We start from the raw sequence: 23,499 nt of genomic DNA on the forward strand, positions 1-23,499 counted from the left end.
GAGGCAATTTTATAAAATGGACATCAAGTCAGGCTTTGGAATCAGAAAGACCCTGATGATAGCTGTGTGAACTTGGGCAAAGACAAGACGCTCAGCCGACTTACTCATCTCTAAGAGGCCACATGTGCCTCAGAAGACTGTTGTGAGGCTGACATGAAAGAAAATATGAAGGATCTGGCACAAGGTGATGGCACAACAAATGGTTAACTATTAATAACAATGCTCCCTAGTCAGCTCCTTGATAGATGGGTTGGTAAGTACTAAGGATGATCAAAAAGACTGGGATGGTGCAGCAGAAACTCTTCCCAGCTAGTGGGAAAACTCAAGGTGCACACATCCTGTGGAGAGAGGATCCGGAGAACCATCTCTCTGCAAGAACGTAATTAAAATACCACCATCACCCCTCGCCCCCCGCCAAGCCTACTTCTTTCCACTTCCCTTTCTATACCTTAGGAAAATGGGATTGATAAAGACCTCCCGTACTCATGGTGGATGATGTAAGAAGGGGAAAAAAAGAAACTGTCATGCTCACTAATAAAGACCACAGGTTTTTCTTGTAGTCTGAAAAGGTGGTGTCCTCACTCACACCAACAGAATCTGCATTTCTTACCGATTCCAAAAAGTTTCTCCCCAATTCCCTTTGAAGTCAATCCTGATACCTTACACAAATTATTATTGTTCCCAGTGTTCTGGGCCCATGGCCAGTGGCAAAGTACTGGCATGGAATCAAAGCACTGGCATGGAAGATACCAGAGAGTGAGTGAGAGAGGGGAGACCATGTTGGCCGGGGAAGGCTTAATTCCCTGTGTCACGTAGCACTGTCTACTTCAAGAAGGTCTCAGGCCCTCCCATTCTTCCAATCTTTCCCAGGCACCTGTACTCACCTGACTGAGGTTGAAGGTCATGATGCTGTTGTCGTCATACAGCAGGATGTTAATGGTGTCTAATGCCCATGTGCTCTCTGCCAGCAGCCCAGACTTGAGGGACATCATTACCCGCCATGCCTCCGGGGTTCCTGAAATAAACCTCCATGTCGTCCATCTACCAAGCCCAGGTTGGCCGGATGCTCCCCCAGGGCTGGCCCATCAGTCAGGCTACTCTGAAGATAACACATGGCGGGAGGCAGTTCCTATCTAGGAGAGGACACACATCTGCTTCTAGGCTCCCTTAGGACATCACTGCATGGCGCTTGCTTTTAGTAAAGCCTCATACCAGCTGTTTTCCTTATCCAAAGTTCTTTGGCTCTATTTCAGACAACACTGGACCAGATTTTATCTCATCCAGAATGTTGGGATGGAGACAAAAAAATGGACAAGACTTTAGGAAGAGATAAAGCAACCTGATCGGGGAGGTCTCCTTACCAATGTCTTTCATTGTGAGCCGCCTCCTCTGCTTCAACACAGGCTGTGTTGCTTCCACAGAGCCAGGTGGGAAGGTGATGTCCCGCCGAATCATGGGTGGCTGCACAGGGGCAGGTGCTATGTGCGAGGCAGGCACTGGGGGACCTGCCTTTTGCATCTTCATCCCAGAGTGCAGGAATGGAGACTTGCTAGGGGAGGTGCGGTTCTCCATTGGCCGGGGCAGGGGAGCGGGGCTGGATACCTGAGGAATGTGATTCTGCATGCTTGGCGGGGGCTGGTAGTTGGATGGAGGGGGCCTTGTCATGGGGGGCACGGGGGCAGAGGGACCATATGGGGGCTGACGTGTGCCATGGGAAGGCCACGGGCCTTCATGGTTGGCCCTCTGATCCGTGTGCAGCATTTCATCTGTTCGGTTCACACCATGATAGGCGGGGCCCTGGGGGGCAGAGCCAGTGCTCTGCCTGTTGGCGTAATTGTAGGTCATGTCATTACGCCCTTGCCACATGGTGCCTTGCTGAGTAACCTCAGCCGATGCCTGTATGGGGCCGCCCATCATTTGCGGTGGCATGTTCTGCTGGGCATTGGAGCCGGGGGGTGCAGAGACACGGTCTCGGCCAAACTGGAATGGAAACTGGTTCTGGGGGCCGCCTGCTGGTCGGCGCTCAGTAGCAGCAGCGGCAGTGGCGGGGTAAGTGTTGCCATACTGGTTGTACACATCTTGCTGAGGGGAAGGCTGGGCAGCTTGCTGCTGGCTGGCAGGCTGGGGCTGGGCTGGGGGCAACTGCTGCTGTTGGGGCTGCCCCTGCCCCGTGCTGTACGGCACGCTGTACATCTCCCCTTCGTGCCGCTTGGCAGGAGGGCCGTACGTGCCATCCATCGGCCGCTTGTAATTCTAAGACAGGGACAAGCAGAGGGGAGGTTAAATTCTGCACTCAGGGACCCAAGATCCAAACGCAGCTGCCAAGATGGCTACACCAGACACTCGCCAGGCTTACTTCCACTCCTCTAGAAGAGGACATGGTCTCCAAGCGAACAAAGGATTCACCTTTACAAATGATCTTTTGAAGTTGTTTCTGAAATCAAGAACCATTCCCTATTCCCCTCTGGTTCTCCCTTGCTCTGTGTAGAAAAATGTACGTAAGTCTAAAAATCAAAATAAGGCCTGTATCTGGCCCTTGTGGAGAACTAGAGAGACTGGACTAGAATCTAAACAGGACGAGGTTGAGGGCTTGGCTCTTCAGCAGAATTGGTCATGTAGGTGGGAGAACACCAAAGTATCAAAAGCAAGCCTAAACTTTTCAACTTCGTTTTCTAACTGCCTCTCGAGGGGAACCTGTGTGTCAGTTCACCCTGTTACCCTCCTCACCTGCTGCTGCTGCTGATACATTGTGGTCTGCTGGCTGGGGAAGGGGCTGCCGGAAGGGGTGCCTTGAGTGGAGAACTGATTGCCATAGGAATCATGTCTGCGGGAGGGAGAGAATCAGAGGATCAGGGTGGGAAATGGCAAAGCCTGAGCCACAACGACACTAGGACCAGGGTTCACTCACCGTTGTTGCTGCTGCTGCTGCTGCGGGGGGTAGCGGCTAGGAGAATACATCCCCGAGTCTGGGTTGGAAGGCATGAGATTCGGCTGTGGGGCTCCAGTGCCCATGTTTCCCTCGGGTCCTATTCCAGGCTCCGTCCTAAACACAATTGAAGAAGTGGATTGAGTCCACTAGAGCTGTGGGGTGCTGGGGTGGGACAGGAGCGGGGGCCATGCTTACCTCACTCTGTCATAAGGACCTCCATAGGGATAGTGCTGTCGAGGTCCCATCGCCACATTTCCCAGCCCAGGGCCGGCAGCTCGGCTGTAGGGGTCTCCCATTCCGCCATTGGGGCCCTGCCCTGAGGACATGAAGGGATCACTCCCTGGAGCTGAGTACAGAAAGGAAGGCAGTGAGCAAACGGGTAAGCCAGCAGGCCTAGCAACCCACACCTTGCCTGCCCCAAAGACCAGGCCCTGTTTGGAGCTTGGGTTTGTTCCTACGGTTTCCCCGGCAAGTTCATAAGAGATCTAAAGAGGCTCCAACCAGCAAAGAGCACATACTTGTTAAGGTATGACAAGGTAAGGCCAGGGAGAGGGAGACAAGAAAGGAGGTAGGGACGAAGAGTGGTGGTTAGGTCTGGAAATGCCTTATCTCAGAAAATGGCTCGACAAGAACCCTGAGCCACTCTCAAGACATCCCCCCCATTTCCCTGGCCCTGTCCTCAAGGGCACGAGGCCAACAGTAATTGGTCACCTTTCCTCATGCTGCCATAAGGATCCTTATTTGGCTCGTAGGACATGCGCCCCATCATGTCAGAGGTATTCATACTGGGCTGGTACCCAGGGTTTGGAGTCATGGAATTCCGCTTCTGGAATGTGGGGTCACTTCCATCAGGAAAGGCATCCTGGATCCCAACCGAATTGCTCCTGCTCCAGAGTGAGGAAAGCCAATTAAACCCCAAATAAAGCAATTCCTCCAGTAAGCAGGGCACATGCGAGTCACTGGCTGGGCAGGCAGAGCAGGGACCACTCCTGGGCTGCACAGAAGCTCATGCACTTCTGCTCAGGTCTTTCAACCCCCCTGCCCCTGCTCCTGGCCTTACCTCATGCCTGGCAAGGGGGGGATCTGACTGTGTGGTGTGGATGCTGGAGTTGGTGGCTTCAGGTCTCCTCCTTCTGCCATGGAACTGCTGGTTGACTGAGGTGTCTGTGGCCCCTGCATAGACCCAGATCCCGCTGTGGACAGAGATGTGGGGTGAGCCAGCAAGTGTTTAACTCTCACAGAAATACACAAATGCCCCAGGATCTTTTTGGAAGGGATTGCTATAAAGCTAAAGCTGGGGTTCTTTAAAGCCTGAATCGCCCTTCTCAGCAGGAGATCGATCTATAAGGCCAGGTAATAGAGGAGGGAATTTGAGGGGTCTATTGCTCCTTGCTACGATTTCACATTTGGAGAACAGGAGTAGTGTGGCAATGCCATCACCACGCTGGTGATTTCCTGGACTCTCTGCCAGCTTCCCTGACTATTTTGCTTTCCTTCCCCAAGGACTCTGGTTAACTTACTAAACCCTGTAATGCTGGAGCCCAAGTTCCCAGGCAGAGCCCCTAGAATCCTAGGTAGGAAGGCTCCATCTTGCCCTAAACCTGCAGCGTGCTTTAGGAACCTAGGAGCTCCTACTCACAAGAATCTAGCACAGTGTCACCACTTAGGTTCCAATGTTCCTCCTCTAAGCTGATGCGAGCAGAACCACCAGTAATTAATGTTTCCATTAGTTACCATTCCCAACAGCAGACATCCCACTGCTTAGGCCTCCCCAGCTGATGAGTCATCTCAGGCACTCATTACACCCTCAGAGGTCAATACCAGGGCACATGTGTTTACACCCACCTTCTAGGAGCCCTGGCCCTCTTCCCTCTCCTTCCCATGCTTGCCCAGGACCCAGCCTCCTCTCAGAAAGGAGGGTGGGCAGAGGCACTCCCATCAGAGAGTTCCATTCATATCCCTCCCTACCCGCTCCTTCCCATTCATTAGCATCTGAGCTCCCTGGGGAATTCAGGGCTCTCGTCTGAGCGGCATTCTAAGGCACTGACATCAGTGGGCCAAAGCTCCCAGATGGCCCTGCCTCACTGCTATTTGTCAGATTTCCCCACTCCTCTGCTGTCCCTCCCACTCACTAGTTTACAAACATTTGGCAAGATGCCAGGTGCACAATGAAAATTAAAACTTAAGGGCTGCTACAGACTACGTCTCAAGGGAGTCGCCACAGTCCGCTCTTTAGTCTGCCAACGCGTTAAAGCCCTGTGGTAGGACAGGGCGGAGTACACGTCCCCGGTGCCAGGCACTGCCGGATAATGAGCCTGGACCCTGAATGGTTTGGTGGGGCGGCTCACCCAGATCCTTACCAGGAGAGGGAGGCTGGATCTTGGGCTGCGACTTCTTGGAATCAGCAGCTGCGAAGATGTCTGGGGGAGGGTCTTCCCCCCGTTCAATCTTGCACTCAAAGGCATAGAGACACTGGATGTACTGCTTTTTCAGGGAGCTGGCAGCGCTGCTTGAGGTGCCCACATTGAGGTTGGTCGCAAGTTCCCGCCATTTTTTGTTCTTGTTGACCTGTACAACCAACCAGAAGAGTCGGGGTACGTCTTCCACCTGATCTTCCTGCCCACAAGCCCCAGACCCCATCAGGCTTCCAGGTTCTCATCTCTTAGGGAATCACGGTTCTCAGTCAACCACCAAAGTTAACCCCGCTTGGTGCGTAAGTCCGTGACAAATGTTAAATCCATGGCTAGCGTCCCTCCACCCTCAGCAGGCTCTATCCACAGATCACTGCAACTAGCAGACAGTGCTTATTCACATGAGGGCAAATTTCACATCACTGTTAGTGGGAGAGAACAGACTTTAGAAGGTATGATGCTTTACACAAGTATATTACTGAAAACTGTTGTGCAAATCACCATCAGATCCAAACCCCTTTCAAGGCAACAATAAAAAATCACTTTTCCAAAACGGAGATGTGGTACTGTCAGCCACCACTCTGCCTGACTTACTTTTGTCAAACTGGAGGTTTCCGGGTTTTTCTTTTCTTTTTTTTTTTTCTTGGTGTGGGGCTCTTTGCAAATTTTACATTCTTGGGCCACTGCTGCCCTCCTTCTCAGTGACATGGAACTAACTACAAGCCCTTCCCTACTAGGCACTATCCTGATTGTTCAGGAGATGCTTCAGGCCCTATAACTTCTCTGTGCCTTCCCAGCAGCTAACCTACCCTTCTGCCTCCTTTCCTAAGCTTCAGGACACGCTGACCAAGACCATGCCCCAATCCCTACAATTAGACAGTCTTTCTGCTCTAGCCAGGCAGGCCTCCTTCTTCATGTATTCTTACACTTATTCATCTACCTCAAAGGCTGGGAACACCAGCTTTCCAGTCCTAACCCATAACGGAAGTTCAATATGTTGTCATATCTACTGATCTGGTACCCGTGATACCAGAGAGAAGAGTGGTAAGGAAGCAAAGACAGGGACAACCTAGATGGCGGGGAGGTGACCAGAACACGTCCCTAGAACAGGTAATGTCCGAGATGAATTCTGAAGGTTGGAGATGGTGTCGGTCGTGTATATTCCAGACTCTCTCCTATTTCCATGCCACTTAGGCCAGTCAACTGGAATGGCCCCTTCCTCTGCCTAACACCCTACAAATCCTTCACAGAAGCTCAGGACTCATTTTCTGCCTTCTTGGAAGCATTACAGACTAGCTTTTAACAGCGCTATTTCTCCTCTGAACCCCGTCTTTAGCGTTCAATTACATCATAGCGCCTAAAAGGCTGGCATTCTCTCACAAACTGCAAGACAGGCACAGGCTTCAGGATTCCCTCTGTACCTCATCCTACATCATTTAATGAATCCAGAAGCCCATTCAATCAAAAGCGTGCCAAACCTAAGCCAACGACCCCCCCCCCACCCCCCGCCCCCATCCCCACAGGCAGGAGAAGCCTGGCTAGGAAAACTCAACGCCAGGGATAACGGCGGGAATGAGCCCAGGGTCACCTCAGAGGCCTGCTGTGGCGTTGCTTCCCACGCCAGTTATGTGGCAGTGTGCACGTGTCTTGTTTTGTTTTGTTTTCCTTTGTGGGGGAGGGGAATAAAGCCTGAAGGGAGAAGGAATTCATAACTGACTGTTGGCTGGCTTCATTCCAATCACTTTCTTTTCTGCTGGTGACAGCTGTTTTCCTCTTCTGATTTAGAAGGTTTGGAATACATCTCTCCCTGCCACGCCTCCCCCTGAGCTAAGCCACAAACTCAGATCCAACAGCAGGTTCCTGATCTAATGACTACGTAATACACATAGGAGGAAAGTTTGCAAGGCACAGCACTGCCTCAACTGTGTGCCTCATGGGCTGAGTGTAAAGCAAAACTCTAAGGTTTCAGAGCAGAGGCAGGGCTCAGGATGGAGTTCAGTTCAGAGTTTTTCAGCAGAAATGAATCCATTCACTTAAATATCCCATACAGAGTAACTAAACAATTTCCCAACCTACTTTGTCCTTCAGAAACTATTTCTACTAAATAGCTCCTGAAATCCCATCTTCACCAGGAAGTTTCCAGGAATGAAAGGGTCAGCCACTACTATGGCTACCTGGGTACCATCTCACAAACCAATTTACGTGGCAGAAATCTTGCTGTAAGCTTTGCATATTATTTCCAGCTTTAGACAATCTAGCAGGATACACACTATCCCTACTTTACAAATAAGAAAAGTTAGGACTCAGAGTGGCCGTACACCTCGATTAAGGTGACATATATTGTTAAGTGGCTAAGGAAGAATTCAAAACCAGGCCCATCTCTCCAAACCATGGTCTTGCTTGCAATGCCAGACTGCCTCCCATGGAATCAGAATGTCCACATTTTGCCTATCTTTGCACCCCAGTGAGACCCTAGACATATGGTAAACTCAATGCTAATACTTCACACTAGCCAGGGAGGTCTCAGCCTCCTGCCTATGGAAGCCCCATGCTTCCAGTCTATCAGTATGTGCCTCAGAGAGCAGGAGACGGTGACGTCCCTGTGGGATGCTTTGCACCAGGTGAAGCCACTGAGCACCTAGAGAGAGGCTTGTTGAAACCACAGGGGAAGCCAAGTGCTAGGCACTCACCTGAGTCAATCCACCAATCTCCTTCACAGACACATAGAGGCGATAGAGGTCCAGAGGTTTCCTACCCACAGCAGGCAGATTTGTCATGCCCATGGCCTTCTCCTCCGTGAAGGCCAGATAACGGTCCACCCACATCTTCCTCTCAGGCTCACCACCCAGCTCATACAACTTGGTGATCTTCTCATTGGTTGTAGTAGAAGAACTGGATTTCTGGAAGGGGCAGGTCAAGATTCATAGGAATCGGTCAGATTCAAAGCCTATGCTAAGGGTCTCAGAAGTCCCTTGATTAGGGTAGTGGTAAAGCTTCTTATTCTGGGGTACCTTGCATTTGCAAGGTCAAAAGACCAAATGAGAGCTAGAAATTCTTCCTGTAAAGGAAGGAAGCTAACACTGACTATATATAATGCATTGGGCGCTATGCTAAATGCCTTTTCATATTAGGTATTATAAATTATTCTCCTCTTCAAAGATAAGGAAGCAGGCACATGGAGGCCATTCCTAAAATCTCACAGTTTTTAAGCAGCAGAGCTAAGTGTCAAACCCTTATCCACCTCACATCAATGTCACTACTACTCCCCTGCTATCACCCAGGAGCCTAGGCATGCTTTTATACACGGTTTCTGAGAATTCAAGAAACTCAAAACATGATCTTGAGACAATGGGATGGACTAAAACAAAAAGAAACTTCCTCCTCTCAAGAAAGGAAGGGTCTCCTAAGTGCCTAAAAAGGCTCTGGATGTTAATTATCCTGTCCAAGACAGGAAGATGGCTAAAAGGGTCTGAGAGCCAGAGGTGAAGGTCCACAGGAGGTGGCAGCTGTAGATTTTTACTTTCCCCTACTTTATAAGATGGGGAAAATGGGGTATGACAAAGGGCAGAAATGTTTCAAATGACTCAAACACTGAGCAGGTCCCCAGATTGCCACATAACCCAATAGACAGCACACTCAGGACCATCCTACAGGGAGGCCAAGCAAGGGCCCAAACCCCACCTGCCTCATCTCCTTCTTTAGAGAACCCAGGGCACCAACCATTCCTACTGCTCTGAGTAAGGTCCAGGAAGAGAAGAGGAACTAGTTGCCTATGGCACACACCACCTATCAATGCATGAGCACAGGGTGCACAGTTTCACAGAGGGCATTACAGACAATTCTACACTGCTGGCCTGGCACTTCCTCTATAACAGACAGCTGTGAGAACACCGTGTTATTTACATCAGGACCCCTTAGGCTAACTGAAATCTAATTCCATGAGCTATTAGCCTGGGAACCTTCATGATTAGAAGAGGTAAGAGCAGCCTTTTCTGAGATGATCTAATCCATGTCATAAAAGACTAGAGAATCTAGTCACCCTCTTTTCTTTTTCCTTCCTATCACTGGAAAGCATGGGACAGAGAGCTGAGAGGAGTCAAGATATAAATCATTACCTTGGATTTGGATTCTGTCTTGGGTGTCCCATCTGCCTTGTTGTTCATTTTGGTGGCTGGAGTTAACTTGACGTCCCCAAGGCCCATCATCTCTGGGCTGGCTGCCATCCCTATAAAAGAGGGAAAAAAAATCTCAAGTCCAACAAGCGTGTGACAGGAAGATCATTCTAGACGAAATTCCTGGAGTGAGCAAGGACTTGTACTTACCTGCTGAATTGTTGGCCATGGTTCCACCCATGGGATACGGGGGTCCCTGAGGGTTGATCATGCCAGCCATACTATTAATCCCTTGCCCATAGGGAGGTCCTGTTCCCATCATGCCTCCCTGATTCATATTGGGGTAGCCTGGTGGCCTGAGGAAGAAGATGGAAAGTGAGAGAGAGAGAGAGAGAGAGAGAGAGAGAGAGAGAGAGAGAGAGAGAAGACACTGAGCGTCACACTTGGACCTGAGCTGAATAGAGTTTGTGAACCAAGATTATCTACTGAGGCTTATACAAGGAAAAAGTTTATGGGTTTCCCAAACCAAAACCATGTACCACCTGACCTAGATATTCCCATCTTCTACCTCCCACAAGAAGTTCTAAGAGGGTTCAGGCTCCAAACAGGACACAGTAAAGCTCAATTTTAAACGATACAGTACTTGAAGAAGGAAGTCCTACAGTGTCTCTCTTTAAGTACTGCCTCCCTCTAAGGCACCTCCAGTGTCAAAATGTGTTTCCATACAAGGACCTTCTGTATGGCAAAAGGCCTAAATTAAATGCTCAACTTTACCATTCTTTGTTATGTCAAATCCCAACCAAACTGGACCCCTCACAGCATTGCACCTGGATGGACCTACTGCAAACCCTATGGTTCCATCATTCTTCAAAGTACTATCAAACTCACCTCTTTACCATTAATCACCCTATTCTACCTAAGTTCATCAAGATTTCCTTAAGATAAGAGTCACTTTAAGAACTGTAGCCACCAACAATGGAGTGCATGGACAGAGCCTTCAAAAACTAGTAGAATCATATTCACTGAAGTCAACAGCCACCAAATTGAGTGGCCAAGGAAGAATGGATGAATCTTCAAGTCATTAAACCAAATCACATGAGCTCTCTGCACTTTAGTACCAGACTCAAACACAAAGAACCATACAGAACAGTAGAAAAATGGCAAACCACAACCCTGCCATCCTCTATTTCTCACACTACAGATCCAAGTCATGTGTATATTAAAAATCCTTTTGGAAACCAAAAAACTAGATTGACACAAGAAATAAAGAAACTCTGAAGACTTATTTTACTCATCAAAATAATCTATGTTTACATACAGTATCAGGTCATGTGAAACTTGATACCAACTGAAGACGCTTAAGAATCAGCACTTTGGATCCTGTGTCCACCCCCCCACCCTGGCTCTCTCTGCCCCTCCCCACTGGTTCTCTTGGTTCTCTTTCTGTCAAAATAAATAAACTTAACACACACACACACAACCAGCACTTTTGTTGTGTATTTCACTGTAAGGAAACTCAGTTTTCAAAAGAGCTCTCAATAAAATACATATTTACCAAGATGACATGGTTTAGAACCAGAAGTGTCTCAAGAACCTGAATCACTTTACAATTTATTTCCTTGTGCTGACACTCTCTTCACTTCCCAGACCTTACCTGTTTTGGATAGAGTTGGCAGCAACATGCATGGCGACAGCAGTTTCTTGAGTTTTCCGGTTCATGCCCCCTGGTGGGGGACACATCCCTGACCCAACCTGAGGTGGCATATTGGCCATGTTAGGGCCATAAGGCCGGTTGCCCATGGAGGCATGACTCATTCTCCCTGGAGGGAGTGTGCCATAAGGTGGGATGCCAGGCTGCCCATGCATCTGACCTCCAGCACCCATAGGGTTCATGCTTCCAGCCATGCCTGCACTGGGGTAGTTAGCATTGGGCAAGGCATTATAGTTTGGCTGCCTGGGGTAGCCTCCTGGGAGGGAAAGAAGAAGAGAAGACACAGAGATTTGGTTAGTGACTCACTAGCAACTCCCAAATCTTGCTCAGCTCTAAAACTCCAAAGACAATAAATGATGGGAATCACTCAATATTTGGTCTGGTAAGACCAACTTCATGGCAGCCTTCACCCCATTAAAAAAAAAAAAAAAAAAAGGTGGGGGGAGGCCAGGAGCATACAAAGGCAGGCCTCAGCTGTCCTCTCATCTTAAAGACAGTACACAGCACAAAGCAAGGGTGGCTGGCTGGCAAGGCTAGCTTTGTTGCTATCCAAGCCCTTCAACTCCCGGAACTCTTTCCTTTCTACGTGCACAACCTGCATTCTCTCCCATGCTCTGTGTTGTAAGACATTCAATTTTACATCTGTCCAGGGCTCATTTTGAGCAAAGATATATTCTATAAGGACTAATTTATTTTAATTACCATTAAGTGTCTGTGCCCAGTCTTGGGTTAAACACCGTCTTCCCATTTTACAGATGAAAAAAAAGGCTCAGAGACTTTCCACTATTTTAGGACCTGGCTATGTAAACATAGACTATTTTAGGGCCTGGCTTTGGTGGATTTAAAGCAAAGGGCAATCCTACTCTTGCAACCCAGATAGCAGCATATCAGACAAGGAACTGTTTTCTCCTCCCTTCCATCTCTATGTACTCCTAACTGGGCAATATACTCACCCTGTGGGCCGTACTGACTCCCCTGGGGACCATAGCTCCCCATGGAGTTCTGCTGGTAGGAGCCCATGCCTGTGTGCATCTGTCCACCCGAAGGCTGACGCGGAGATAAGGCCGAGCCGGGCTGGGGGGAACTGTACTGGGGCATCTGGGGGTTCCTCTGCATGTAACCTATTTGTGGGTAGTATCCATATAAGTTATTACCTCAATACAATGAGAATAAATGCGCTCCCTTATCACAGGACTTCACCATCTACATTTTCTTTAGCGAATACTTGCATGAAGTCTCTTATGTTATTTGCTATATAACTAGGTGCCCTTTTAGGGACCCTCCGAAGTGACATGGCCATTAACCAGGGCATGCCAACTGTTTCTATTAAATGGGGGTTGAAAAGACAAACAGCAATGACAACAAAACGGTACATGATTTGAAGGGTAAAGATTTGATGCTGAGTCTTCAGTATTTGCTGACCAAATTAGGTGCGATGTAGGGAGGAATCCATCAGAACACAAACACTGAGAAACAAAGACTGGCGGGGTAGGAGGAGTGGTGCATGCACAGTGGAACATAATTCTGGAGCCACCAACATGGTTAAACCCACTGTAACTTCACAATTTGCTGCTGGGATTGTCCTAAGCTTCCTGGTCATACAGCTCTCCCAAAGCTATTGCACAGGATAATCAAATGGCTCCCCTTAGACCTCTGCACCTCCCTGAAAGCCCAGGGTCTCACCTCGATCTTGAGCAATGCTCGATTGATTCATGGAAGGATGCATGATGCTGTCCGACTGGCCACTGGGTGGCCGAGGTGGCATCTGGTTGCCTGCTCCAAACAAAGAAAGAAGCCAATAGTGGCTAAGCCTGGAAATTCTAGCTCAAAGGTCATTTCAGAGAGAAATGGCTCCTGGGAAGGCCAATACCAATACCACCTCCCAATACCACATACACAGAGGGACCCAACCAAGGGGCTCCCATCTCTCTTCTTCAAATGCTGAAGGGAAACTTTGCAGACATGCTCTCTGTGGCAGTGGAAGGCTGGGGCTCCCTGATATCATTGGGGACAAGTCCCCTTTCCCTCTCCCCAAAGTCCAGCATTTGAGGGTACCTGGCACTGCAGCAGGCGAGAGTGGTCCTGAGCGAGACTGGGCAACACTGGCGGGAGAGCCAACAGGGGACGGGGAGGGGCCTCGGATGCCAGGCAGGTGAGGGGAAGTATGAGGAGAGAAAGGAGACTGAGCTGGATTACTCTGCTCTCCTTGGCTGCTGGAAATCCCTGATGTGCTCACTCCAGGGCTCAGAGCTCCTTCTGTCCCCATGGGGAGATCGTCTATTGAACCAGACAGATCCTGAAACATACACACAAGGACATATATTAGCAATATTAGGCAGAAAGACTCTTCTTTCAACAGTCGTACTATACGGCTAACATCTTCCTTAACCAACCAAAAGCAAATACACTGCACACGTTATATAGTCCTGATACTAAAGCTTACAGATGGCAAAGTCTATTCAGAGCCAGATAGAAAATATTTTAGAGGGGCGCCTGGGTGGCGCAGTCGGTTAAGCGTCCGACTTCAGCCAGGTCACGATCTCGCGGTCCGTGAGTTCGAGCCCCGCGTCAGGCTCTGGGCTGATGGCTCGGAGCCTGGAGCCTGTTTCCGATTCTGTGTCTCCCTCTCTCTCTGCCCCTCCCCCGTTCATGCTCTGTCTCTCTCTGTCCCAAAAATAAATAAAAAACGTTGAAAAAAAAAAAAAAAAAGAAAATATTTTAGACTCTGTGGGCCATTAGCATTTGTCACAACTACTCAACTCTGCCATTGTAACGCAAAAGCATAATCAGATAATACATAAACAAATGGGTGTGACTGCGTTTTTTTTTTTTTTTTACTCTTCGCTAGCTGTGTTCTAATAAAACTTTATTTATATCTATAAAAAAAAGTAACTAGCCCATAAGCTGGAGTTTGCTAGCCCATAAGCTGGAGTTTGCTGACCCATGGTCTATCTACCAGAAACAGATCATCTAGTACTTTCGTCTTCTTTCCTGTCCCCAACATCTACAGTCATAGGAAAGCTGCTCTTTCAGTGAGCCTTTGGTTCTTTTCCAATGGGGAAACTTTATAAAACACTGCCAGGATGGCACCAGGAGTTGGCTACAGTTCCCCTCTCCATCAGGTTATTATAAAGTACATTTATCAAGGACACACTTGTTCCAAGTTACCATACAATAAACTTAAAGTGTAGGAGGTGGGAAAAAGATGTATTGTATAGGAAAGACAATTGCCTTTCTGCCAAGAAGGTCTGGGACTATATTCCTAACAAGTGGCCCACAACAGGGATGAACAAATGTACAAATGTTTACCAACTGAACAAATTCAGTTTTTGTCCTAGCTTTTTTGTTGTTGTTTAATGAGAACTTGATGTTTATTGGGGGGCCTTGCTTGCCTTGAATTAATCAGTAAAGAGTTCACTCTAGGTCAGTAAACTCCAAGATTGGCAACCAAGAGCTCAATATGAAAAATATTCGCCACAGCAAATGCACCGCCGGCCCCAGCTTCATTCTCTAGCAATACCACTGGTTCAACACCACACATTAACTTCAAGCTGGGAACTAACTGTATCCTGAAGAAAGGATGAGAGCTTTGGGTATGGGCTCAGGTCTGGGAAAGCTCTTAATACTCAAATGGTTAAGAAAGAAGTTCTCTTAAAGAGACACATCTGAAGAGAAAGGAGATCCAAAATGGCCTGATCTAAGTCTATTGCTACTCCCACAACAAGCTCATCCTGGAAAGATTATGTCGAGACGACTCTGACTCTGGAGTCTGATGATAACATTGAAGGACAGAAGGTACCTCTTAGGCTCTCTCCCAAGTATCCGGGTTGGTTGGACCTTCTGCAAACCATGGGTTACTTCACTAAGCTGGGAACATTTCTGCTGAGTACTGTGTGAACAAAGCTTGCCCTCAATGCAAGGCAGGCATGTAGGTATGCATTTGTGGATGTGTCTAGCTCTCCAGTGTTAGCTCAGAAAGTCAGAAAATTCTAGCTTTCCTCTAAGCAGCAGACCTAGAACACCATAGCATGCTTTAAATATACAATTAGAATTAGTCCCATCATGGACGAGAACTCAAGAAGGCCCTCCTCTAGGTAACACCAGAGTGTCTTCCCTTCCAAAGGAATAAAGTACCTGTAGCTATAAAAAGCCCTGGGTTCATTCCAAGAAAGGAGGATTCCACCCCCATGTTGAGGGTTAAGCTATACCAGGGACAGCTGGCTTCTAAGCCAAAGAGAATAAACTCAAAAGAGGCAGCAAGAAGACAAGAGGAGCCAACTGTGTAGGCCTTGAAAGCCACCTGCTAGGCTCTGGTCTGTATCAGAAACCACAGCTCAATGCTCTCTTTTACAGGGGCCAGTAGGTTCCCTCAGCATTCCTTCCCTCAGTATCCATTCCTTATCAATCTGCCAGCTTCTGGTAATAAGAATTACTTGCTTGCAGAAAAAAGAAATCAGTGTATTCTGAAACAGAATAGGAATCAAAGGTCCATCCATAAGAACTTGGCTCTTTTCAAATGGCTTTGAAAAATTAACTGTTTTGGGGTGCCTGGGTGGCTCAGTCAGTTAAGTGTCTGACTTTTTTTTTTCTTTTTTTTTAACATTTATTTATTTTTGAGACAGAGAGAGAGCATGAACAGGGGAGGGTCAGAGAAAGAGGGAGACACAGAATCTGAAACAGGCTCCAGGCTCTGAGCTGTCAGCACAGAGCCCGATGCGGGGCTCAAACCCATGGACCGCAAGAACATGACCTGAGCCGAAGTCGGACGCTTAACCGACTGAGCCACCCAGGCGCCCCTTACGTGTCTGACTTCTAATCGGATCATGATCTCACGGTTGGGGAGTTTGAGCCCCGCGTCGGGCTCTGCGCTGACAAGCCCAGAACCTGAAGCCTGCTTCGGATTCGGGGTCTCCCCCCCTCTCTGCCCCTCCCCAGCTTGTGCTCTCTCTCGTTCTCTCTCAATAAGAAATAAACTTTTTAAAAAATCTTTAAAAAAATTAAGTGTTTTGAACATTTTTCTTTTTAACTGAGTAAGTAAAGCATAAATATTCTCATGATAAAAACAGTTCCAACAGTAAAAGCCAAAGTCCCCTTTTGCTCTCTTTCTGCTGCCCTCAGCTGAGGAACCCTGCTCAACTAGGTGTATATCCTTGAAATCTTCCGAGGAACTCGGGGGTGGGGGGGGGCAGGGAGGAAGAAAAAAACCCCAAAAACAACCCACCAACCACTGTTATATAGGTCGGGCAGGGCCTACGGATGCTCACATCCACAGGCTGATGCTTCAGCCACAACTTCTGTTTTTAAAAAACCAGGCTCTCCACAGATCCACAAGTGAATGTTCTAGTCCTGCTGAGAGGTCCCAGGAGTTGGAAGAAAACATCAGCAGCCCCTGCGACAGGGCTCTCAGGACCCTGGAGGTATCTGCAGTGGCAGTGTGGTGGCTTCCTTCAGAGATACACTGAGGAGGGCTGTCAGTTTTGGTAAAGTACCCTGAGCTCCTTGGAGAAAAAGTGCGAAATAAACCACTGTCAACAGCAGCCCCACGTGGGCTGGGATGCCTGGGCACAGAATAATAGTAGGGAAGGAAGCAGCATTAATCTTATCTCTCTGATTTGGTTGGTTTGGGGCCAATCTCTCAAACTGTCATTTTCAGCAGATGGCAACTGGTCAGCATGGGGGTAGTTGATTGGGGGAAACAAATTTTTTTTTTTTTTAAGAACCCAAACGTTAGCATAGGAAGAGACAGATCATTTCCCATTTGAGCATGTATGATGTGCCAGGCACTTTATGGAATTCCTTCATTTCCTACCACTCTTGGAAGCACTCCCGTTCACATGTGAGGATGAGCACGCTGATGCTCAGAGGGACTGGGTTACATGTCCAAGTCATCCAGCAAGTAAGTGGCAGAAACGAGATTGTGATCCCAGGTCTGCTGAACTCCAAAGCCTGTGTTCTCTCTCTCTCCATTACGCTGTGATACCGTATGGACTAAGGGGAAAGCACCACACCTTTGTGTTAGGAGACCAAGACCTAGTGCTTGGCACTTATCAGTTGTGGCCTTGGACGAAAGCTGGCAACAAGCTGGGCTTCGTTCTCTCAGTTATACAAAGGAGGACTGGACAAATCGGAGTTTGTGGTACCCCTGGGGCCTATGCATGAAAGTCCACTGGCACCATATGGTTGGGGCCATATGGAATATGCAGTTACCGGCAGTAACACCCTGGAATGAGTGATATGACAACACATAAGCAGTGTAAAGATGTAAGATGTATCTATCAGTCCCAATGGCTAATCACAGCAAGTGTGTTTATTGGGAATTAGGAGGGACTGGTAGGGGAGGAAGACTCCGAAGGGGAGAAGTCTCTCCCCTCTATCCACACGGACAGATAGTGCTCTGAACTCCATGTCCTTTTATTGCACGGGACACACCTCTGCTTTCTACCCTACAAAAAGCCAGTTTTTCAGGTCTTTTGTTCCACAAAAAGCCGGATGTCTGGTTGTTGAGTCAGACCTCAATGTGCCGAACAAGTTCGACTTTCTACAACACACCTATCACACAGGCAAAGTTCAATCAGCCTAAGCCCCTATTCACCTGGTGGGGGCCACTTTTAGCATTTCCAAACTCAGGGTCTCCGTTCTTCCAAAAGGGCCCACCTAACAGGTACCTTCCAGGAGGTCTACTGAAAGAATTGTAGCAATGCCCCTTAAGTGGAAAGATCTCTTTCCCCGGGTTAGCTATCTTCCAAGCATAATCCTGCTGAGAGATGGGAGGTAAGGATCAGCCCACTCAGTGCCCTGCCAGTTCCAAGGAAGCAGCAGGGCCAGGGAGAATTTCCTCACGTGTTTCCAACGTGTTTCATGCATTTTATTGCTCATCTACCATGCAGATCAAAAGCGCTGGAGCAGGTCCAAGTATTTCACACAGAATCTCACACTCCAGGCTGGCTACAGCCCCGAAAGCCTTCGTTTCTTCACTTGAAATACTGCCCAATGTTATTTTGGGATGTGACCTGATAGAGGAAGCCCATAGGGACTCCATGACGATAACCGTTCCAGCTGTGATTGGTTGCCCAGCCCCAGCAAGTGCCAGCATGGGTTTGTCAGGCTCTGCTGACAAACAGAACTCGGCAGCTAACACCTTCTCTTCACACCACAACAAAACCATGCCTGAAATCACACAGTCCATACCTCACTGGGGGGTGTGTGGGGGGAGGCCAGCCAGTGCTCTCGCAGGAAGGGCTGCAAGCTCTAACATGAATTGGCTGTCTGATGAAGTACATTTTCAAAGCAGGAAGATACCAGATCAGGGTTAGAGGAGGGGGGGGGGGATTCAAACAATCTCCTGACAGAGCCTGAGGATGACATCAGTTCGTTTTGCTGTGCAGATTAAATAACATCAACAGGCAAGTCTAAAGTACAGGCTCGTGGAAATGCTCAGATTCAGGGTTTTCTCTCAAATTTGGCTGAATCCTTGAGAAATGGAGCTTTTGTTAACCCCCAGATGGAGTTCTCGTCTTCTTTCAGTTGAGGAGTGCTTTTGCCAAGTTGTGCAGACTACTGGCGAGGAAACCACCCACCAAGAGAACCAGGTAAATCCTATACACATACTTATAGGGTGTGTATGTTGGGGTGGGGGTGGGGGGAACCTGGAAATTCAGCCACATTCACTTAAATGACTTTTCCTTGAATGAAAATGCACAGCCTGAAATGACCAAATCTGCACTGGCATTTGTCAAGTGTTTTTCCGGCGGCATACCTAACAGATCCATGGCCACGGCGGGAGGCTGCTCCCATGCTGGAGAATGGGAGGAAATCCTGAAGAACACAGAAAAGGCTGGGAGACCTGACTCTTGAAGAAAGGCAGACAGCAGGGAAGGAGGCAACAGCCTGGACAAACTTCAAGGAAAATGGAGTATGGCAAACTTAATTATATAGAAACTACTTAAGGCAAGTGAGTTTTGGGGGAGACCTGGTTTTTCATAAAGACTTCCTTAAGCAACTTAATTGTCAAGTGTCAGGGGAAAAGAAGCTACCTCAAACGCTTCTAAAAGATATTCAGTACAATAAAGCTTCAGTTGTAGGTTCTCTTTTCCTCAGTATTTGCTAAGTGGAAGAAAGGGTGATCTGACCCACCCCAGACTAGTAGGGATTCCAGAGTTACAAAACTCTGCCCTTGTTCCAATGAGTGGTCAACAGTCCAACAGACGAGCTGCCATCCCTGCCCAGAGAGCAGGCTAGCTGGTGCTGGCTGAAATGCCAAGAACGAATCAATACACAGAACAAGCTGCCTCTTAATCCTGGTGGTACTTTTTTTTTTTTTTTTTTTTTTAATGTTTATTTTTGAGCAAGTGAGCGAGAGAGAGTGGAGGAGGGGCAGAGAGAGAGAGAGAGAGAGAGAGAGAGAGAGAGAGGGAGAGAGGGAGAGAGAGAGGGAGAGAGAGAGGGAGGGAGACACAGAACCTGAAGCAGGCTCCAGGCTCCGAGCTGTCAGCACAGAGCCTGACACGGGGCTCGAACTCACAAACCACAAGATCATGACCTGAGCCGAAGTCGGATGCTTAACTGACAACTGAGCCACCCAGGTGCCTCATACTGGTGGTACTTTCAAGTCAGGGGCTAAGCAGGGATTAACAAGGTGAAAGGGAAGGCAGAGAGGCTGGCACCATCGTTTTAGCTTAGGACCAAACACCATCTCCTGCTTGAACTACACCCACTGTTTGGAATGGCAGAAACTGCTCTGGGAAAGGCTAAGAGAACTTGATTTCCTACCTAACCCCTACCCCAAGTTTCCCAAACCCCCCCACTGAACTCCCTCACAATAGGCTATTGTTCTGGAGATAAGGGGACATTTCTTCCTGGTACCTTCGGGCTGCCAGGTGGGGAATGCACAGTAAAGGAGAGTCAGAACTCTTCTGGTCTCCAGAACGCTTTTCAGGAGCCCACCTCCACAGGGAAACCCCCTATATATACACTTCAGAAGTCATAAATAAAGCTCAAGGAGACCAAATCTCCAAATTCAAAGGATGCTGGAAAGAGGAATAAAGCAAGTCTCCTTGTGGGAAGGGAAGCACAACTGATACAAATATGGGACTCTCGTGTGTCTAACCCTCAGGTACATGGCTGACTCACATTTAACTCTCGCAACCGTCTTCTGATGCAGGCATTCTCCCCATTTTACCAAAGCAGGAGCTCAGAAGTGAAATGACTTACCCAAGGACAGAGAACTATTAAACAGAAGCACTGGAGTTCAAACCCACAGCCCTCTGATTCCAGAGCATGCACTCTTTCTACTGTAAAGGGGAAGCTTGCCACCATGAGAGGCGATGCTCCACGCTCCACAAAAAGCCTGGCGACAACCCGTCTCTGGACATGCTGAGTGCCTACCTCCATGGTTCTAACAAGTTAACCTCACTAGGCCTTGCCTGGCTCCTATGTAGAAGGGAAGACTAAAACTAGCTAAGCTAGCTCTACTAGTCTGCAATGCCTCACACTCCCCTCGTTCCTAGCCGCTCTTCCTAGAAGAGACCTTCCTTTCTAGACCTTCTTTCATGGCTTATTTCAAATCGGCCCTTTCATCTAGAACTCTCTTAATTTAAACTTACTATTGCTACACTAAAGGGTATGGTACTTCTTCTCACCTCTGGGCCCTTAGAGGGGTACTTAATGTACAGGGGGTAGGAGGAAGGACAGTGTGACTGAGACTCCAGGGAGACCAGCAGGAAGTTGAGTCCCATGAAGGTATCTGGTCTCCGCAGGTATTCATACTGAATGTGCTCTAATAATGTTATCAAGCACAGGGGTGCGGCCCAGAGAGAGAAGTCAAAACATGCCTGGCCTCTAGATGGCCTCATCTCAGGCGATTTCAAACCCTCACCCAGACCTGCAGGCAAGCAAGCTTCAACCCCCTGACCACAGCTGTTCTCCAACAGGGGGGCACCAGAACTCTCCTCTCACACAGCCGGGTGGCCCATTTCCCAGAGAACCAGAGAACTGGGTGGGAAAACCAATTACTTGAAGCTATAGGTGCAGCAACTATGGACTAAAATCATTTATTTTTTGGCTTGGAGACTTCAAAGATAAGAATAGCTTCGTGGGGACAAAGCCTACACAGTCCCAGCACAACTTCTCTGGCCTTTCACTCTCACCCTGCGGGCGATGCTCAGAGTCCCTCCAAGGGTTCCCCTTGACCCAGTGCGGCAAGACTGATAGCACTGTGTTGAATCTGCCTGTGGGACCAGAGCAGGACCAGGCTATACCCTCTTATGTTATTAGTAACCAGAAAAATGTCAGGCACACAAAAGACAACATGCTTCATAAATGTTACTCAATGAACCAATCTACTCAAAAGCATCCTCTTTAGACCCAGTCTCTCTGTCTTCTCTCTTTCGTTTAACCTTCACTCCCACAGTAATCCCATACCCGACCGAGCTCTAGACCTCTACATGGAGGGAGAGACTCTTGGGTGCCGGCATCAGGGGAATGAACTCTCCTGTCTAAAACTGCCAAGTACAACCCCGAACAGGCCCTGGCCACTTGGGTAAGAGCTCTTGATAGAACTGCAGTGCAGAGAAGGAACGCCTGGAAAGGAGGCTGCCGGGAGGCGGGGCTCTGTGTCACTGGAGAAATTTCAATCTAATTACAAAAATACAAGAACCTGCTGTTCTAATCCACCTCAGCAAAATCTCTTGAGGTAGTTCTGACCCTTTGGGTGGGGGCCGAGGGCGTTTCTGAGGCGAAAAAGGGGGGAAGAGAGACTGTGGGGCTGCCTGCACTCCTGCGGCGGGAGCCCCTGCAAACAGCAGCCTGGGCCACTGCAGCAGCCATTGATTTTCCAGGGGTCGATATTCTGCTCCCACAGATCTGCTCGGCTAGAGGTTTAATCACATTGAGTGCTTCTGCTCAACATCTCCCCTGCACTTCCCCCTCCCCAAACCAATAAAACAAACACCAAACACAAGGAGAGCCGGCAATGGGTAGATGGCATTCCCCACAGCTGGCCCCCACCCCCAGAAAAATTCTAAATCCCAGCTCCAAGGAAGCCAAAACTACATGGGTAGTCCACAAGAAGCTGCAGGGACAGACCCACAGGTGCCAGAGAACCTTTTAACCCACTGCCTGACACTCGCATATAGACTCTTCTAATAATCCCAAGATTTTATATTAAAAGCCCGGGGCACCTGGGTGGTTCAGTCAGTTAAGTGTCCAACTTTTGATTTTGGCTCAGGTCATGATCTCACGGTCCTGAGATCGAGCCCCATGTCAGGCCCTGCACTAACAGTGAGGAGTCTGCTTGGGATTCTCTCTCCCACTCTCTCTCTCTGCCCCTCCCATGCACACACTCTCTCTTTCAAAATAAACAAATAAACTTAAAAAAAAAAAAAAAAAAACCCACAAAACTCCAGTTTCCCAACTTGTGAAAAAAATAGATCCTAGAACTCCCATAGGGTAGCGAGCTAACTTGTTTTCCAATGTGTCACAGTCCCCACCAGGCCTGTATAATACCACGTTACCTACCTGACCAGCCTTTGGACACATACCCCTCCCCTGAAAAGGCTACTTTCTCACTTGGGCCAGGAGAGAATGTCTTATCTAGTCAGAAATCACCTCTTGGCCAAAAATGTACAGGGTTTTAAGGGTCACTAGCTAACGGACTCAAATCTGAAAAAAAAAAAGGAAACTGGGTCAGAGCTGGGCCTGAGTTAGAGCAGTCAAGAACAGTGCATATTTATGGAATAGGGCTGTTCTAATCCCAGCAGGAAACAAGTGCTGTAAAGTTTGAGAAAGCAAAGAAGTTAGGAACTCCCTACTTTCCCCAAGTTAAGCATTTCCTGTTAGGAAAGCCAACCACATAGACCTTGTTCTACCATGATCATCAGCTGAAATCCTAGAACTTGAGCAAGGAGCGGGTAGGGGAGGGAAGAGCAAAGAAGCACAGAAAAGAAGGCAGAGTTCTAGAAAGGAGAAGTGTTAAGGAAGGGGTGCCTGGGTGGCTCAGTCGGTTTGATCGAGTTGACTTGATTTCAGCTCAGGTCATAATCCCAAGGGCGGAGGCTGTGTGGTGTCTGCTTAAGAGTCTGTCTGTCTGTCTGTCTGTCTCTCAAATTAAAAAAAAAGTGTAAGGGAGAAGGGGTGTGGCCTTAGGCTTCCACCTCAAGCAGAAAGCAAGCAAGGATACAAAGTGCATAACTAGGGAAGGCAAGACTGGCACTGTGCTGCACACAGCTTAGACCAAGGTCTAGGGAGCTCCAAGGCCTCCTCGGTTTGGTATTAAAACCCCCTAAATTTACATTTGCCAGTGGTCTTCTCTACCATGGCCTACTAGATAAAATCCAAAGA

At 48.3% G+C, this 23,499-nt stretch overlaps 1 protein-coding gene across 3 annotated transcripts in view; it reads right to left on the minus strand.

The window, feature by feature from the left end:
• ARID1A (AT-rich interaction domain 1A) overlaps positions 1–23,499 on the minus strand; it is a 70,212-nt gene that overhangs the window by 3,415 nt on the left and 43,298 nt on the right. For 2 of the 3 annotated variants that reach the window (XM_078452164.2, XM_078452166.2), the window contains exons 5-19: positions 13,219–13,459; positions 12,847–12,936; positions 12,117–12,284; positions 11,107–11,419; positions 9,663–9,808; positions 9,456–9,565; positions 8,031–8,240; positions 5,290–5,497; positions 3,990–4,122; positions 3,641–3,816; positions 3,125–3,275; positions 2,909–3,043; positions 2,728–2,824; positions 1,362–2,253; positions 885–1,015 (exon numbers count right to left, since the gene is read on the minus strand). In XM_078452164.2, coding sequence (XP_078308290.1) covers positions 885–1,015; positions 1,362–2,253; positions 2,728–2,824; positions 2,909–3,043; positions 3,125–3,275; positions 3,641–3,816; positions 3,990–4,122; positions 5,290–5,497; positions 8,031–8,240; positions 9,456–9,565; positions 9,663–9,808; positions 11,107–11,419; positions 12,117–12,284; positions 12,847–12,936; positions 13,219–13,459 — 3,201 coding nt within the window. The remainder of the gene's footprint in view (positions 1–884; positions 1,016–1,361; positions 2,254–2,727; positions 2,825–2,908; positions 3,044–3,124; positions 3,276–3,640; positions 3,817–3,989; positions 4,123–5,289; positions 5,498–8,030; positions 8,241–9,455; positions 9,566–9,662; positions 9,809–11,106; positions 11,420–12,116; positions 12,285–12,846; positions 12,937–13,218; positions 13,460–23,499) is intronic. The other variant, XM_078452165.2, reaches the window with a different exon arrangement.

This window comes from Panthera onca, chromosome C1 (genome assembly GCF_046562875.1).
Source record: "Panthera onca isolate mPanOnc1 chromosome C1, mPanOnc1 haplotype 2, whole genome shotgun sequence".
In the NCBI taxonomy this organism is placed as follows: Eukaryota; Metazoa; Chordata; class Mammalia; order Carnivora; family Felidae; genus Panthera; species Panthera onca.